Source organism: Poromitra crassiceps, assembly GCF_964638095.1.
Source record: "Poromitra crassiceps genome assembly, chromosome: 3".
In the NCBI taxonomy this organism is placed as follows: Eukaryota; Metazoa; Chordata; class Actinopteri; order Beryciformes; family Melamphaidae; genus Poromitra; species Poromitra crassiceps.
Genome location: NC_139625.1, coordinates 54,766,205 through 54,781,574, shown reverse-complemented (window position 1 = coordinate 54,781,574; position 15,370 = coordinate 54,766,205). Strand labels below are relative to the sequence as shown.

The following is a 15,370-nucleotide window of genomic DNA, read 5'->3' as shown; positions in this document are numbered from 1 at the left end:
ATGTCCAGATATTAGCTTCTTGACTGGATTTTAAAGCCTGGTCGTTTTCAGTATGATGTATGCTGATAGTGACTGAGCAATAACACACCTAGGGCTGCAAATTAACTATTTCGTCAACCAGTCACAATGTGTGGTTGACTCCAATAATATTATTACATTATGCCATTTCGCAGACACTTTGTTTTGTCCAAAGCAACTTACACTAAGTACATTTTGACAACAGTAGTCAAACCGATTCTATATCACAGTCTTCATCAGCTGAACCTTCAGGTAAAGGAGAATTTCGGTATTTTTCAACCTGGACTTTATTTTAGAATTTTTATGTGTTTAAATAACTAATGCGAGCAGGAATGTTTGAAATTGGTGCAGTATTGACGAAGATCGCATCCACCGTGCGCACATGCCCCTCCTGTCTCGGCAGCATGGACGTACATCCACTAAACAAGCTTGTTTTAGCAACGGACACAGGCTCAGATTGTTACTGTAAAAGAGAGAGAAAATAAAGGCTTGTATTACTTTGCAGCAGCATGTTCACCCCTCTCTCTCTACCTGTTGCTCTCCATGCCCGGTTCTTCATTTTTTTATCCGACAAATGCTTTGTCTATATTCTCGAAATCAGCACTATAACATTTTCAGCCATAACTTTTTTTTTTAATCTTTCAGCTACACTGTCGGTTACTCCAAGTGAAACTTGGCAGCTCCCGGCTTCCCCTGAGACTCTCACGGTTTTCACAGACCCAGGATCAGCAGGCAGTTGGAGGTGAATAGAAGCGCTTACATTTCTCTCTGTATCATGTGTTATAATAAGGATATGAGCCTGTGTGCGTGGCAGAAATAAGCTCTTAACAGAACATACTGTACATGCACGGTGCGGCTATGCCCCGACCGCCTTGGTTACAGCCCGTTGCACAGCTGGATCTCGCTCAATACTACATCAATTTAAAAAAAATGCTGCTCTAATTAGTAAAAATTACGAAAATAAGGTTCAGGTTGAAAAATACAGAAAATTTCCTTTAACACTCCAAGCTTCACCGATCACTTCTGCTATTTTAACATCTTCACTAACCTGTAAAACTGAATTCTCACTGCTAATCCATCTCTCGTGCTTCCCTTCCTCAATCTGCCTCGACAAGACTGATGTCATGCAGCAGGAAGCCGTCTCCGACCAATCCGGTTACTGAATACCTCCGAGGCGTAGAGGAGGGAAGGATGCACTTGAAGAGTGTCGAGGCAACTGGACACGGTTCAAATTCTAAGGGCTGAAAGTAGAGGCACCAGTCCCTGCGTGTGAATACCGAGGGTTTCTACTTTGGTGAGTTGACGGACCGACGTTCAGTGCTACGTCTCAACCAAGGCAGGAAACGTTCTTTGTGAGGGTGCATCCTGAAATTCACCCGCCACCTTCACTATTTTACCAGTCAACTAAGGATATTTGGTTACCTGCCAAAGAGGCTGGTACAGTAGACAGACTTCCCAAAATGCAGCCAACATTTACCAGGATTTGGTTGGTGGCTGGATCCCTGTTACAGAAAAGGCAGGGACATAAGGGCTGAACTGAGATCAGCTGGAGTCGGGCTAATGGTGTGAAGGCAGTTTATCTGGGAGGCAAAAAAGCTGAGCGAACCCCTCGAGCTATGACCGCGAGCTCAAGACACGTTCCCTTACACTGCGTTTAAAAAAGAAAAGAACGGAAAAAAAGGCACACGGCAAAGAACAAAGATGGCAGATTGAGGGGAAGGAAGGAGGAAGGAAGGACAGACAGTTAAGCAGAGACAAGAACAGCGAGAGAGAGAGAGATAGGAAAAGGAAGAAGGGATGAGAGCAGGTCGGTGAAATCGGTGTGTTTTGGGGATGGGGAGTGTTCTCTGCATCTCCTGTTTGGGTTGTTTCATCTATAGCAGCGGGTCCAGGTTCACCCATCACTCTGGGTTTTGGCAGGAGAGTACATTCTGGGGTCGGGTAAGCAAGGAGGGGAAGGGGGAGGGGCCACTACAGAGCCAATCACCATCTAGGTCCACAACACCGATACCACCCACTCCGGGAGTGGGGGGGGGGGGGGGGGGGGACGTTCCAGGAGAGAAATCGTACAAACATAAAAAAGGAGATATTTTCAAATAGTTATTTTCATCGTTTAAAGGGGGAAGTGCTTACCCCCCTTTTTGTGAAATTAAGGTGCAACGTTGAAAAGAAATCCTCTATGGCAGTCTCTTATAAACAGAGACCCGCCCCTCCCCCTCCTGCACCTACACCCTCCTTCCCCTTCTTCCATAAGGTCCAATGGGGTTTCAGCATGGAACTGGAGGGGGCGGGGTCAGAGGCAGGGAAACCCCATCAGGTAAGGCCATGTCTGGCAGTCCCGGGAAGGAGGGAGGGGCGATCTGGGGGTCAGGTTAATGTACAAAGATGTGCCTCAGTAGCTCGTCAGCGGACGGCCGCTGCTTGGTCTCCACGAAGATGCGCTTGAGGAAGTCCCGGCAGTGGTCCGACACGTTGATGGGCAGCACAGGGTTGGTGGGCTGGGTGGCAATCTTAAAGATGGCCGCCATGGCCTCGAACTCTGCCCAGGGAGGTCGTTGGGTCAGCATCTCCACGACGGTGCAGCCTACACTCCTGCAGGCAAGGGAACGGGCATTAACATCAACAGAAGATGGTGGATCTTCTAGTGTGCTTCAAGTCAGATTTACTTTAAAGGTGTGGGGTCAACAAAAAGTGATGTTAAACTTAAAAGTCACATGTTCTTGTGCTAGGGGCTCAGTGCCTGAAATAAATTTTCCAATATGGGGGGGTGGATTCATTTTTCAACTTGGGGGGGATACTACTAGTGATCTTAAAGGGATAGTTCGGTTTGTTTGAAGTGGGGTCCTATCAGCTAGTTCGATACACTAACTGAAGGAATACGGTGGAGGAAGGAAGGAATACGGTAGTTGTACGGTTGTAGTTGTACGGTTGGGAGAAAAAGCAGTGCCGAATGAAACTGCTGTTTTGCGGAAAAGTAAAGCGCTGAAAATTGTCAAAATAGAGCGTGCATGTACACAGATATCGATTTGTTTAGGTGGGCGTTGTTTTAGGTGGCTAAATTACATTTTAGTTGTTGACCCCACGTACTTACAGAGAAAAAGCTGGTTTGGCTGCTGCTCTGAGTGCCGGGTCTCGTTACACAATGCGCCCAGTCTCCAGAACACTGTACCTAATTAAGTTAGTGTATCGAACTAGCTGATAGGACCCCACTTCAAACAAACTGAACTATCCCTTTAACTACAGGTCTTACATTTTTTATTTATTTTTATTTAACCTTTATTTAGACAGGCGAGTCATTAAGAACAAATTCTTATTTACACAGACACACATTTACACATTGTCCTATTCTTACCTCAGATTGCATTTTGTCACTCTCCTCCAATTCTCCAATTCTCTGAACTATGCTGTAGTTGGTTGTCTCTTTCTCTTTCTTCCCTTTGTTTTGGTGGCTCTATTCTTTCCCTGTACTGTGTCTCCTCCGCTTTACCTCTTTCTACTTAACTTTGTTTAAACAAATAAATAAAAAGATTTAAAAAAATGCTCACATGACATCAGTCTTTGCTGTATCTGCCTCAAGCTTTCTTTTCAAGTCTGCTGTATGAGAAACGCCATCTAAGCCTGAAACCTGTCTTTGGACTGCTGCTTCACCTTAGAAACTTTACCGTTACCTGTCTGAGGATCCAGAGCAGAGGATTAACATTGACATCATTACGTTGCCAGCGGTCCATGTTTGCATGCCTCACAAACAAGCAATAATAGCGCGATCCTTGTTGAAGGCCTGTGCTCTCCGAGTTATTATATTATAGTTTTGATTAATTTAGAATAGTTCAAGGGAATTAATCGGCAAAGACTGCAAAGGACAGCAAATTAATGTAGCATTGTGTGTGTGTGTGTGTGTGTGTGTGTGTGTGTGTGTGTGTCTGTCTGTCTGTCTGTCTGTCTGTCTGTGTATGTGTGTGACGTGACAGCTCTTGTGTCATGTTTCCTGTGTCTTAAGTTTGTTGTGGCTCTGACAGTTGCATCTAGCTATCTAAAAGTGCTAACAAGGTGAAAGCCAGGAAGAAAAGATACAGGGCTAGAACGTGTGTGAAGAATGTGTGTGTGTGTGCGTGCGTGCGTGTGTCTGTATCAAGGTCTTACCAGATGTCAGCCTTCCTGCCGTAACCCTCGCCACTGATAACTTCCGGACTCATCCAGTAGGGGGTGCCGGTTACTGACTTGATGCCTGTTCCTGACAGACAGATGGTCTGCAGCCGCCGGCTGGCCCCAAAGTCTCCCAGCTTCACATTTCCCACCGAGTCACGGAGGATGTTGGCCCCTAAACAGAGAGGAGAGTATCAGGCTACAGGTCCCTAAACAGAGAGGAGAGTATCAGGCTGCAGGTCCCTAAACAGAGAGCAGAGTGTCAGGCTGCAGGTCCCTAAACAGAGAGCAGAGTGTCAGGCTGCAGGTCCCTAAACAGAGAGCAGAGTGTCAGGCTGCAGGTCCCTAAACAGAGAGGACAGTGTCAGGCTGCAGGTTCCTAAACAGAGAGGACAGTAGGGGTGCTCCAAAAAATCGATTCTGAAAGGATCGCGATTCTTAATGCCACGATTCCTGGATCGATTCCAAACTCCCAAGAATCGATTCTTAAAATCGTTTTTACAGTGCACCTGAACGCAACATGCAAGATACCGGCTGAATAAGTGTCCAAATGTTCATGTCATTTGTGTACTGTACTGCCACGGTGCCACCACCTCTTGCACTTAAGAACTCTGGTTAACTCATTCACCGCCAAAGACGTCTTTGACGTCTTATCAGAAATAGCCATCCACGCCAAAGACGTGTTTGACGTGTTTTTGTTTTTATGAGTGCAGCGCGTAGTTGAAACACTTACCCAGCCTCTGACATGTCATCTGGTCCCTATCCTCAAAGGGTAGCCGACAGCACGTTATCAAACACATACCGCAGCTGTTGTTTGAAACGAGGAAGAAGGAGGAAAAGAGGAAAAACAGAGAAACGCGCTTCCTTGTACAGAGGAAAAAACGCCATTGAAACGCCTCTCGGCGCGCTGCACTGCTGCCTTGCTGCAGGGCGAACCTGGATTGCCTAGTCAAACCCGTGACGAACATGATCGATCCGGTTCCATCAGCGGCTGGTCCCAAAGCCAAGCCGCGGACCCGTTCCTGTGTCGTGTGACTCGTGTCGCAGCATTCGTCCCACTCCCAGCCCGAACGAGAGGAGGAAAACGAGCAGCAGAGGAGGCAAAACGCTGATGGGGAAGGAGGGGGAAGGAGGTGCGATCTAGCTGCAGGCAGCTGTGGACAGAACTCTCTCTCTCTGTGTGTGTGTGTGTGTGTGTGTGTGTGTGTGTGTGTGTGTGTGTGTGTGTGTGTGTGTGTGTCTGTGTCTGTGTGTCTGTCTGTCTGTCTGTCTGTCTGTCTGTCTGTCTGTCTGTCTGTCTGTCTGTCTGTACACTCACTCACACTGAGCAAACTGTATTGTTGAATGTAAAAAAAGCACTTCATATATATATATATATATATATATATATATTTTTTTTTTGTCATTTGTGTCATAATGAATAATATTTACATGTCTGATGTCAATACAGTTCAAAATAAAAGAATTGAGAGCGAGTTCTGCATGATATTGTGTGCTGTACATAAATGCCATTTTCTGCAATTTCTTTTCTCAGAGAGACATTTTGGGTGAAAACAGGGTGTATATAAATGGCTATAAGTAGAGTACAGAACATGCTAAAAGCTCACTTTTTTTTCCCTGGTGAACCCAGAGACGTACATCTTCATTTTGAGGTATTGCAAATCACTCTGGTGCTAATAGATAATTTACTGTGGGTCTTGAAAGATGACCAACAATTATGAAAATCTTTGGCCTGTGCTAAATATTGGCAGTCCTAAACTGGCGGTGAATGAGTTAATGTATTCCCCCCAAAATCTATAAATCCTTCTCAAAGTCTACAGATCCCCCCAGCCTATAAATCCATCTTATCTGAAGAACATAAGGGGGGAATTCCCCCCTAGTTTGCAAAATGAATTTAGGCCCTGACTGTAATACAGAAGTTGAATTTGAAGTTCAGCATTAATACATTTGTAATTTTTTGTCTTATATTTACCTTTGTGTGTTATTGCAATATAAAACTACATAATTGAAAATCGACTCTAGTTTCTGGAATTGAGAATCGTTGGAATCGAGAATCGATTCTGGAATCGGATCGTGACCCCAGGAATCGGAATCGGATCGGATCGTGGCTTAGCCGGATTGGAGCACCCCTAGAGGACAGTATCAGACTGCAGGTCCCTAAACAGAGAGGAGAGTATCAGGCTGCAGGTCCCTAAACAGAGAGCAGAGTGTCAGGCTGCAGGTCCCTAAACAGAGAGCAGAGTGTCAGGCTGCAGGTCCCTAAACAGAGAGCAGAGTGTCAGGCTGCAGGTCCCTAAACAGAGAGGACAGTGTCAGGCTGCAGGTCCCTAAACAGAGAGCAGAGTGTCAGGCTGCAGGTCCCTAAACAGAGAGCAGAGTGTCAGGCTGCAGGTCCCTAAACAGAGAGGAGAGTATCAGGCTGCAGGTCCCTAAACAGAGAGCAGAGTGTCAGGCTGCAGGTCCCTAAACAGAGAGGACAGTGTCAGGCTGCAGGTCCCTAAACAGAGAGCAGAGTGTCAGGCTACAGGTCCCTAAACAGAGAGCAGAGTGGCAGGATGCAGGTACAACACACACCACCCTCATTTACTCTGAAAATGCATTCCATCTAAATTTCTATCTGGCTCCTGGTCTGTTATTTCTTCAGTTAGTGCTTGTCTATCTTTATACAGACAGAGTATATACTGTATCTATATAGTATATATAGTAGAATATGTTGTATGTATTACGAGGAGGGCATTTCTCTGACCATACTTATCCCACAAAATTCCAGACTTTTTGTAGAAGTTAATTTCTTGATTGGACTTTAAAAAAAATTCAGTGTTAACAGGATGTAAATTATGACTGTGGCTGGTAATTCTGTTTAGCATTATTTGAAGGTCTTTTTCTATTCTAAAAACCTAGTTGGCTGGCAAATTGGTGAGAGTAGCTGGTGGATTTGGGATATGCAAAGAAGCTGTGCACTGTCCCGACCCTCGGGGGGCAGCCTTCTCTCACCTTTGATGTCCCTGTGGACGATCATGTTGCTGTGCAGGTAGGAAACCCCCTCCAGGATCTGCCGGGTGTAGCGGCGCGTCACTTTCTCCGTCAGCGCTCCGTACGACTTCAGCTGGTCCTTGATGGAGCCCTGTGGGCAGCACATTGGGGAACACATTAGAAGAACTGTGGCCAGTGGGCAGAGAAAAAACAACCAACCAAACAACAACAAAATTAGCATATAGCAGTGCAACTTTATTTCCTTTTTGTTTTCCTGCCATTGGTGTGGTGGTCTGGAAGAATCTTTCACATGTTGCTGCTACACATTGTTGGTAATGAGCCAAAGAAGGTGGAAAATGAGTGTTTATTCGATGTGAAAGGATCAAAACTATGGCTAAAGTTTTTAAATTGGGATGCACTCACTGGATATTGAGCCAGAAACTGGCCAATTTCCCAAGTACTGTACTAAATTCTGAGCTGTGCAACTTTATCCACATTTATCTCTATAATGGAAAAATGTATGTACCGTAGTCGAAATTTGTGTGAGTGAAAAAGTTGTATCAGTAAGGGCTAAATTGGTAATCATGTTTCTTTTGTCAGGTATGACCATGATAATTAATCAGAACTAATAGTCAATCATTTGAGGAGCAAATATTTTTTCAGCAGCCATCTAAAATTAGAACGACCGCACCGCAGATACTGTATATACCCTCCGCCAACAAGTGAGCAGTCGACATCCATGTCTGTCCAGACTGACGTTTGAGCCAAATGTGAAGAAATTCCATCAAGGTGTTACTGAGATATGGCGTTACCGAGCTTGAAAATGGCATTCGTGAGGTTACAGTGACCTTGACCTTTGACCACCAAAATTTAATCAGTTCATCCTTGAGTCCAAGTTGACGTTTGAGGCAAATTTGATGAAATTCCGTCAAGGCGTTCCTCAGATATCGCGTTAACGAACATCGGACAGACGGACAACCCAAATCCATAATGCCTCAGGCCTTGCTATCGCCGTCGGAGGCATAAAAGGTTTTGATATTTAAGCTCAAATTAAAATATGCTATATGATTCAGCTCTAGTAACAATGTATCCCTTGCATTTGCATGAATTTAACCTGTGTGTAAAGCTGAATGCAGGGTCGGGGCTGTGGTCTTTGCGGCACTCACCCCAGGCATGTACTCCATGAAGATGGAGAGCGTTCGCTCCATGGTGTCCTGCAGGCAGCCGTAGTACTGGACAATACGCTCATGGCACAAGTTCTTCAGTAGCTGGATTTCACACTCCAGGGCACTCACCTCCTACATTTCAGAAAGCAAACAAACATTAAAGCATTTAAAACTCTATTTGCTTGTCCTCCCTTGCTGTTATTTCTTTACCTGGAATTTCTCTGAATTGAATTTCCTTCATGCTAAAAAAACAACAAAAAATAAATCTTAGCGCAGACTCCAACACTGTTCCATCCACTCATACACGTCCATCAAATCAGTTTTTGTCATTCAGACAAGGAAAATGCAGGTGAATTTGGTAAATGTTGTTTTAATTTGTCTACCTGCCACTGTGGCAGGTAATCCACCATCAATTGGAGGTCCTATTCCAAGCAAAATGTAAAATTGTCAATTGCAGCTGGGTGGACTAAAAGTTGGCTTTGTATCAGAAATAATACAATCATCAAAACAGGAAAGACACAGCCAATCTGAATCTCTGAAAGCAAACATTCACACAAAAATGCAGCCTCTCACCTTGCTGGTCTCGGGGCTCTCCGGGTCAAACTGCACCTGTTTAACAGCCAGTTCCCGTCCAGTGTCGGCGTCGTAACAGAGGAAAACCCGACCGAAGGCTCCCTGACCCAGAAGCTTACCCAGACGCCAGTTAGTCGGGGCACGCGGGGCTGGAGACATACAGATGGAAAATACAGTTGTTTGTTTTTTACTAGCGAAAGTGTTTTAGTTAGCTAATAACTTCAGTCATATTTCCGGTTTATCTTGGATGCCAGAATAGATGATACATTTTACAAAATGCTGGATGACTCATTTTGGAGATTTTGGTTTGGGTAGTAGTTATTCTAAGCTATGAAAGTTGTTGATGCATTTTAGGTTTTACCAGGACTTTATGTGCTTTGCCCCAGTTAAGATTCTTACTATATTGTGCATTTTGTCTGCACCATATGCGAGGTCCTGTTACATTTTGCCCTACATGTGTTGCTTCAATCCTGTATTGTTTAACTCTCTTGAAATGTGCACTTGGTGAATAGAAGCATTTCTGATTGCGATGAGCAGCTCTGCCACAGAGGGACTCACAGCGGCTGGGGGGGCTGATGTCCATGACGGATAGGGTGGGGGCGGGCTCGATGTCGCTGCCTCTCCGCGGACGCCTGGCGGGCCCCGGGGCTTCCTCGAGGTCCGGGGTGAAGACGCTGCTGCCGCTGCTGGTGCTGGGCGACTGCTCCGTGGGGCTGAAGTTGACCGGTGAGCGGAAGCCGTGAACCTGGGTCCGTCGTGCCCGAGGGAAGGTCTTCCTCCCTGCCGAGAAGAGGAAGAGGAGGGGCAGAGCATAATAAGATGGAGAATAATCAGAAGATGAGACTGAATCAAGGAATGAACAGTTCTTCACATGTCCAACTAGACTGAAGCCTGAAAGAAAAAAGTATTTTTCTCTTGCCAATTCAGGTTTCCACATTCATTTTGACATTTGGAGGCCAAAAGTCATAAACTTCTGCCAAAACGTCTTATGCTTGGATGGTATCGGCCTGTCATATCTGCAGAAATGTCATAATTATCAGGTCGATGACGATATGTCCTTTAAAAGCCTTTATCGGCTGATACGGATGACATGCTGATAATCTGGCATCCCTAAATAAATTGATTGATTGATTGATAACTTTATTGAAACAATAATAGCAGGATTGTACAAGACAACACAACAAAAACATATTGCTCAAAAGGAATAAAACAGAATAAAGCCCGAGGGCTTGTTTCCATTGTGGTCCTTGTGTGTGGGACAAGAGGAGTGAATCTGTATGCAGATATGAGCGCGTGTGTGCGCGGGCAAAAACAACACAAACAGATAACATTTTACACTCAAACCAAACATTCTTAAACCTTTAGTGAATGGTTATTTAGATACCTAGCAAGAATGCATCAATCAATAAATAATAAGATAGAGACCAGCTCATAAACTAAAACAGGAACCTACCTAGGGTTTAAAAACCGCGACTATTCAGGGGACATAAGAAAAGGAAAATAAAAGGTTAGGATCACATTTGGGAGCCAACCAGCCATTTTTTCAAGGCAAGCTTAAAAGAGAACCTGGAGTTAAGGGTCTTAATACTCTCAGGGAGTTTGTTCCATAAAATAGCTGCTGAGTAAGAAAAGGTGCATTTACCCTTTAGAGTTTTAAATTTGGGGGGAACAATGTTGGAATCAATAATCAATCAATCAATTCTAATTACAAAGATGAAGAGAGTAGCATTGAATGTAGAAAACTTTTGCAGACTAGCCTGAACTGCAGTGAACAAGAACAACCAAGGTACACATGAATAGGCTAAACAATTAATCTGTACAATTGTTATATCAGCAATATTGAAGGATTTCATTTCATTTGGAACGGCCACTGTAGTTGTAAATAAAGAATAATGATAAAAGATTGTTAGTCAAATCATCATGACTTGCCAGTGATTTATCATTGTAATCCCAATATCTCGCAAAATAATTTGGATTATGATTGTAGCCAGATTCATGCAGCCATAGTATGACAAATTGACAATCATATTCACATCTTATTGCTTCTTCATATTGACTCACCATCACTGTAATCCTGAAGGCCGAAGAGGATGCCGTATCGCCGAGGATATGTTCCCCCCTTCCCCGACTTCTCAAACACTGGGATGTCATATTCTGCAAAGGAAGAGGAGGGGGGCAAGAGTCCAATCAACAGCTGGCATCATCTGCAACCACTATCATAACACAGTGTGACTGTACAGTACATATGTGATACATGTGATCCACACACACACACACACACACACACACACACACACACCACTGATTTATATAAAGAAATAGCTGCAGTCTGTCGTTTTCTCATGAAGTGAAGCCTCAAGCTAATTTTCAAAATGTCTGTCTTCTCCTGCCACATCTGTGGTATTCTGGGTATACAAGTCAATAGCTTGTAGTCAGCTTCACCGATCAAAAATGTAATGTACTCTACCATCAGGGCTCGACAGTGCGATAATTTTGATCGCATTTGCTACTAAAAATAGAATAGTGCGAATTGTAAAACGCAATAAGGGGCACGTGTGCGAATACAGAATTCAACCGTTCAATTCATTTTTAATGCCGTGCTCAGTTTCAATGTTGTTGCAGTGTGTTGTGTGTGTAGTGAAGGCAGCACTGCGCAGAACCAATGGTGTCCATTGAAAAAAGCATGTGATCGACTCGTCACCGGAAGGGCCCTGGCTCGGCTCAGTCAGTCAGTCGGCTGGCTGTTTAGACGAAAGACCGACAGAAAAGTGTCTACTCTGTAATGATACGCGTTAGCCAGTTACTGGCTGGCAAGACAATAGTCACATAAACAGATGGGATTAAAATGTGTCAGACGATGGATTTGTACACGGGAGACAAAGCTACCGCTGCAGTAGACGATAGTTATGGCTAGCGCCTAGCGTTAGCTGGCTTGTATGAATGACGCGTTATTTCGAAACCCACATAGGTTATGCCAAAACCACGCCCTGTGCCCGCCTACGCAGCAGTCAAGCGCTGGGATTGGCCAGGCGCTCATGCTCATGTTGGGTTCCGTTACAGGGACACCATTCCTGTGAGAAGCAACAACACCAACAACTACAGCGAGTCTGCAATTAGGATATTGAAAGACAAAATCCTACATCGCACCAAAGCATACAATGTACCGCGGTTATTTGACTTTCTGACCACCCGCCTCAGTGCTTATTATGAGGCCAGAATAACAGATGCTGCCTTAGGCCATTGGGAAGGCTAACCCTTTACTTTTGGTTTTATTGATTGTGTATGATTCAACTTTTTATCTATGATTTTATATTATTGCATGTTTTTGTAGATTGTTGGGACTTCACTGGCCTGGAACAAACGGCTGGACTGGGGGGAATGAATAGCTGTGCCAAAAAAAGAAGAAGCTAGGCCTATGTGCTGTAGCCTATTGTATTTTTAATTTTATATTTTTTATATTTTTCATTTGCAAGTTAAACTGTCAGCTGCGCTCTGTTATTGAAGCTTTCGCTAAAGCCCTGAATTTTACAATGATGTTTTGAAATAAATATGTTTAAAAATCGATTGTGTGTTAAAAGCTTGTGTTATGTTTTCATTTCATTTATTTTCAATGTCCGCTATCAAGAGCAATTTAGTTAATAAAATCGCTGGGCTGGGTGCAGTGTTTGTGGTGTGGGAAATGTGTTAAAAGCTTGTATTACGTTTTCATTAGCGTTAATACACTAAGGACATGCATGTGACCATAATTCATTTCAATGTCCGCTCTCAAGAGCAATTCAGTTGGTTCATGAAATCGCTGGGCTGCGTGCCGTGCAATGTTTGTGGTGTGGGAGATTCGAGCTGTCAAAAGAAGACAAAAGACTTGGTGCTGGCCAATCCCGGCGCTTGACTGCTGCGTAGGCGGGCACAGGGCGTGGTTTTGGCATAACCTATGTGGGTTTCGAAATAACGCATGAAAGACATCGCTAGTTATTTAGTAGCTGTTTGAGTTAGCAACGCAAGCGTTAGCATGCCACTCGCTAACGTCTTCAAAAAGACCTGTTGACAATCTAGCTAACGTTATGCTGTCCGTTATTAGATAGACCATCTAACGCTATCTGATATCGGCTCTCCCCAGATTGGCAGAGAGTGGAGCAGCAACCAGGATAAATAAATTAAAATTAGCACTAACGGGGGATTAAAAAATCGGGGGAAAAAAATATAAAAAACAAACAAAAAAACGCTATCTGATAACGTTACACAGCTATGGTTTTCAACAGTCCTTAACACCCAGTATCTAACGTCACTATTAGACTGGTCAGTGATTTTCACTGGATGCAGTCATCATGCAGGGCAAAACACACCAACGACCAATGGTATAATAAGGATAAACAATTTTAAACAACCAACAAGCATAGAAGAATTAAAATAAGCCGGCAACAATCTGGGTTTCTCATGTGGCCCCCCATGAAAAATAGTTGCCCACCCCTGCAGTAGCACATGTGCTCCTTAGGAAAATGGTAAGCGTCGAGCCCCGTCTACCATCAATACAAATCCAGCGATAGAGTACTGCAGGAATGAGTCGGAAGTAGCAAATCGCCGCCATGCAGGTTCGTAATGGGAAAAGGCGATGGGATTTTAGAATGAGTATTTCTGTTAAATGAATGAAATAAGGTCTGTGGTTAACAAACGTATAGGGGAGTGGAAATTTGTGTTCAGCAGGATAATCTTCACAAACCAGGAGCACTTTTATGACTTTTGAATTGTAAATGCGTTCAGAAAACGCTTCAAAAGTCATAAGTGGTCTTCGTTTGTGAAGATTATCCTGCTGAAGAAGAATTTCCACTCCCATAAGCTGCCTTTTCCCCTCTTATGAACCAGCATGACGATTTCTGGGTAAGCCTACAAAAATACCTCATCCCTGCGGTACTCTATTAAGAGCAGGGCTTGGCTGCCTTTGTCGAAGAGAGCGGGCTCTATTGCCTGATTCAGAAACATGAGATTATTCAGCTGAGACAAAGTAATGACCCAAATGATCAAATGTATATATTACAGCTGGTGAACAACTACCACCCAGCCTGTTAACTCAAGAATTTATGGTTTTACCAGTATCAGATTTGTATTAATGTGTGTTGGGTCTAGCCAGTAGCCACTATTGTTTTTGCATTGATTTAAATCCTGCAATCAGTGAACTGTTCATACCCTGCTCTTTTATAACGGTTAACCACAATACCCGTGACTTCAAAGGGCACACTGCATTCCTGGCTTCCCAGCACACCCACACAAACAGACCATCACACACACCTGGAAAGTCCTGGTGGTTGTCTGGGTAGCTCTGCGCCCTGGGCATCCTGGACTTGGGGTAGTCACTGTGCAGCATGAAGACACAAGTCACAACCAATACAAGCCTTATACAAGCAGACTCAAACCAACAATCATACATGTCGGCACAAAAGCCGGCCTGTAAAGTGTATAGTTAAGTGTATTTTTGAAAGATTCAAATCCATAAATTTAACAGTTCATTTAAATATCATGCTTGAGGAATGGCATATAATTATCATTATTGTTTAGAAATAAATAAGAGATTCATTCAACATTTATGATCCTTTATCACAGTTGTGCATCACTGTCTTAAAACAAGAAAGCCACATGAGGCCGCACTTTACAGTGGCTTTGTAACAGGTGAGGGGTTTCACAGCACCTCCTAGCTGTTCTTAAAGAGACAGTCAGTATGTTTACATGCACAGTTAAGTTTAGCTACTACATCAACAAACTTCACATTTAGCTTTTAATCGCTCCCTGGCCGCTAACATAAGTTCCTGTTGCCAAATCTTGCGAGAGTGTGTTGCTGAGACAGAGACGGGTCTTGAACAAGTTTAATTTCTTTCTGTCTGAAAAATGCAGTGTCAGAATATTCAGAAGAGGCAGTTTTGCTTAAAATCACATCGACTTTGGTGTTGTACGCTCTACTTTTGAGATGCACCCTCTGTTTACGTTTTATGTGTTCGACTTCCGGATCAAAGGCTGGCACGGGAACTTTAGTGGATGCGCTGATCGCCTCGTCCAGTTCCAGTCCGACTGGCCTGTATACACATGCAGGAGTAAATCGACTCCCAATCGCATTATCTGGGTGTGTTAGTCCGACTTTTATCACTTCGATTTCAGTCGAGCTAACATGTTTACATGCATTTCAAAGTCTGGTTTTAGGCAGACTAACGCAATAATTCGATTTAAAGTGCATGTAAACATACTGCGTGTATTCACCTTAATCACCACGCCCACTATTTTTCTCTTCTGCGTTACACGCAATTGTATTTGTTCTTCTGGTTCAGCGCTAGTTGGCGGTCAATTTCAAAACAAAACGTCACTATAATAATGAATGAAGTTTGGCAACATTCAGAATTAAGCTACACTGCGGCCAACGTCAGTCCATAGCGTTACTGCTGCGAGGAGCCAATGGCTGTACCCGGTCGGCATTTAACGTTAGTTACAAAAGCACATCGACAGTGTTTTCTCAC

General features: G+C 43.9%; 1 protein-coding gene across 1 annotated transcript in view; it reads right to left on the bottom strand.

The window, feature by feature from the left end:
* Positions 1-2,390: 2,390 nt before the first annotated feature.
* map3k2 (mitogen-activated protein kinase kinase kinase 2) overlaps positions 2,391-15,370 on the bottom strand; it is a gene marked incomplete at its 3' end in the record, with an annotated part of 29,554 nt that continues 16,574 nt past the window's right edge. Inside the window, exons 10-17 of the mRNA XM_083633861.1 lie at positions 14,157-14,221; positions 10,935-11,027; positions 9,432-9,653; positions 8,874-9,022; positions 8,301-8,432; positions 7,156-7,285; positions 4,159-4,336; positions 2,391-2,610 (exon numbers count right to left, since the gene is read on the bottom strand). Coding sequence (XP_083489987.1) covers positions 2,391-2,610; positions 4,159-4,336; positions 7,156-7,285; positions 8,301-8,432; positions 8,874-9,022; positions 9,432-9,653; positions 10,935-11,027; positions 14,157-14,221 — 1,189 coding nt within the window. The remainder of the gene's footprint in view (positions 2,611-4,158; positions 4,337-7,155; positions 7,286-8,300; positions 8,433-8,873; positions 9,023-9,431; positions 9,654-10,934; positions 11,028-14,156; positions 14,222-15,370) is intronic.